This window comes from Gavialis gangeticus, unplaced genomic scaffold (assembly GCF_001723915.1).
Source record: "Gavialis gangeticus isolate Ggan-Ray unplaced genomic scaffold, GavGan_comp1, whole genome shotgun sequence".
Lineage (NCBI taxonomy): Eukaryota > Metazoa > Chordata > Crocodylia > Gavialidae > Gavialis > Gavialis gangeticus.
This window is the reverse complement of record NW_017729004.1, coordinates 10103800-10106859: the sequence shown is the minus strand read 5'-3', so window position 1 is coordinate 10106859 and position 3060 is coordinate 10103800. Positions and strand designations below refer to the sequence as shown.

Here is a 3060-nt window from a genome sequence, read left to right as displayed (position 1 = left end):
CCCCCTGGATTCTGGATCCATAGGGGCTCCCTTTCTTCTATAGCGTCCCCCCCCGCCCCACGGTCCCTGCCCTCCACCTTCCCCCATGGCAGCCGGGCTCGTGGCCTCGCTGCAGCAGGGTCCCCCTGGGGCTCGCGTTGCGGGGTGTCCAGCCGGCTCTGCGGCATCCCCCCCTCCCGTCCCGTGTCGCTGGGTCGGCGCCCGTGTTTCGTGCCCCGCTCTGGGGGGTCTGCGCGCCGCGGAGCCGTGTCGGCATCTGGGGATCCTGCATCTCCATTGCCGCCGGTCTGATCCCCTCCGCCGTCGTGTGGCAGATTGTGCGCGTGGGTGGGTGGGTTTGCTCCGCATCTCCTTGACGTGAGCCAGCTCCCGTTCACTCTGCACATCTTCTGTGTGCGCCCCCCATATAAGCTGTGTGTGTGCGTGTGTGTGCGCGCGCGATCTCCATGTTCATCCCTAGGCGCATGGATTGATGGCTTTTAATTACACATCTGCTAAAACACCTCGATGAAGGTATATTAGGAATAATCCTACAGCATGGTGCCTAGGCAGGGGAGTTGCCTTGAAAAGAAAATGCTGATAGCTAGACTCTGCAGGGCTCTTATCTTTTTGAAATCCCCACCGCTCGGAAGAAATCGGGCGCCCTTTAAAACAGGAATATGCCGGTCCTCTCCCCTTCCTTTCAGCTAGTGGCTCTGGGGACGGGGGCAGAAATGTGGGGCATCCAGGGGAGGCTGGGGGTGAGTGCTGTAGGGGAATCGTCTCCTGCAGTAATCATTTTAAAGGTGTCACTGTAAAAATGAAGAAGATTTTCTTGTTTCTTTTTGGGTGGTTTCTGTACCCTCTCATCCAATCCTAAGCAAGGGTAGAAGCAGTTTAATTAGACCCTGAGGAAACCTTGCGGGAGCCAGTGTGTATTTGTGTTTCGGCGCAAACGAGCGGGTGTTTCCTCCTGCAGCAGTGCCTGATGCAATAAGCCGCTGCGATCCTGGGGTGGATCCCTCTTGGCCTCGCTCTTCCACGGGACGAAGCTGCAGCAGCATCGGCCACATCCAGCGCTGCCCGGCGCTCCTCCTCTGGGCTGGGCTCATGGCTTTAATTAAATTGTATCCAGTTGGCAAACGTAATTGTTTGCTTTGTTTCTCCCGTCTGAGCCCCTTTTTTTTTTTCCCTCTCCCTTATCAGTCATGACAAAGAGTCGCCGCACGCTGTGGTGTGCGTGTAGTGGCTGTGCTCCATGACGAGCAGTGCGATAACCTATTTTGAATTGCCACTTCTTGCTCTGACTTTCCTCCCTGCAGCCCCCCTGCAGTCCAACCAAGACAATTTTGGTTTTAAAAAAAAAAATCAGATCCCTCCCTCTGCCACGTTAGCCTGGAACTACAGTTCAGCCCAGCAGCCCCCGAGTGAAACTTTCCCGTTTTGGTGGAAGTAGTTAACAGGAAGGAAGCAGGTCAGCATGGTCTCCAGCTTTTTTTTTTTTTTTTTTTTTTATTATTATTATTGGCTGGGTTGTGGAAGCTGCTCGTGCAAAGTGCACTCTGAGCTCAGCCTGTCAAGTTTTATTGTCCTCTCCTTGTATTTGAATTCGTTTGCTGTTTGACCCCCTTCTCTGTGAAGTCTTATGACTTCGTCATTCATAGGAGCTATTTTTACCCTTCTCCCCATCTTTAAAGATGAACTCCCAACTGCAAGCCTCTGTCTGCCGTGCGCTCGGTAGATGCAAGCATAATGCAAAATCATGCAGTAAAAAAAGCAGGTAGATACCTGGCAGTGGAAAAGCTCTGGATTATTATTTTTTTTAATGAAAGAAATTATGTACTAAGAAAGACGCTAAGCTGAGCGTGTTAAACTACAGAAGTGATTGAAGGCCACGCTTATTGTATATCTGGCCTCTCAACACTTCTTTAAAAATTCAGGTCTGAGCTTTGCTTTTGGAAGGGAAACTCTTTCCACATTAAGAAAAAAACATTTGCAAGCAGCCCACGTTAGAAACAAAATCAAGCTATCACATAGTCGGAGATGTGTGTTATAAACCAGACCGTAGGATTGTTGATGGTTTTGTGGGTCGCCGATCGCAGTACACGATGGAGGGGCTGGGGGTGGAAATCCTATCTATGCAGGAGAGAAAAACCTTCCTACAACCTTCTCAAGATGATGACGGTTAATTTGTCTTTGTGGCCTTGTACTTGGATTTATCATTGATTGTGTTTGGTTCCTCCAGTGCTTTGATAGCTTGCTGTCTTGGAATAATAACCATTCTGTGTTTGTCATCCCTCTCCAAGGCCATTACACATACTAATAATTGTGAATTGTGGTGGTGCCTATTCAGGGCACCTTAAAAAAAACCGAGTATGCGCCCATGCGGAGATGCACAGTAGTGGCAGGGAGGTGGGGGAAAATTCACTTCGGAAACTCGAATGATCTCAAACTCTGCTGCTGTGTGCACAAGTTTCAAAGTGCCCCTGCCTCATTCGCAGCCTCGGCTTGTATCTGTGGGGTGAGCAAAGTCCGGGGAGATGGTCTCTGGGCCAGACGTCCAGAGCAGAATCTGTATCTTCAACTCTCGTCTCTTCTTCCTCCAGGGGGAACTAGTAAGAAAGTTGAAAGAGGAGAAAGCTCCCCAGGTGGATGTAGACAGAGCTGTAGCAGAGCTCAAAGCTCGGAAGAAGACCCTAGAAGCCAAGGTAAGCACCAGAGTTAATTCCAGGTCCCAGAGAGTTTCCTGGGAGCCTCCTTGAAATGTTATCGGCTCACCATGTTGTTAAATATGGACCTGCAGGCTTAGAGGGTTATAACTACTAGCTGTTGTATTGATGGAATCACAGAGGAGCAGGGCTGAAGGGGACTGCCACCGGCTGCTCCAGTCCAACCCCCCGCCCGAGGCAGGACCATCTCCATCTGACTATCCCGCACAAATCTATAACTGCTTAGTAAAACTACCATCAGCTCTGACATGACCCCAGACATAACGTCCAACCACCACAGGTAAAGCAGGAGGCAGAACCACAACAGCCAATGTCCTGGTTCTGTAAAAGGTTAATATATGCTCAAGAGATC

General features: G+C 50.3%; 1 protein-coding gene across 1 annotated transcript in view; it reads left to right on the top strand.

The window, feature by feature from the left end:
• Positions 1-3060, top strand: part of GARS (glycyl-tRNA synthetase) — a 54212-nt gene that overhangs the window by 14651 nt on the left and 36501 nt on the right. The window contains exon 3 of the mRNA XM_019507933.1: positions 2583-2687. Within this exon, the coding sequence (XP_019363478.1) occupies positions 2583-2687 (105 nt within the window). The remainder of the gene's footprint in view (positions 1-2582; positions 2688-3060) is intronic.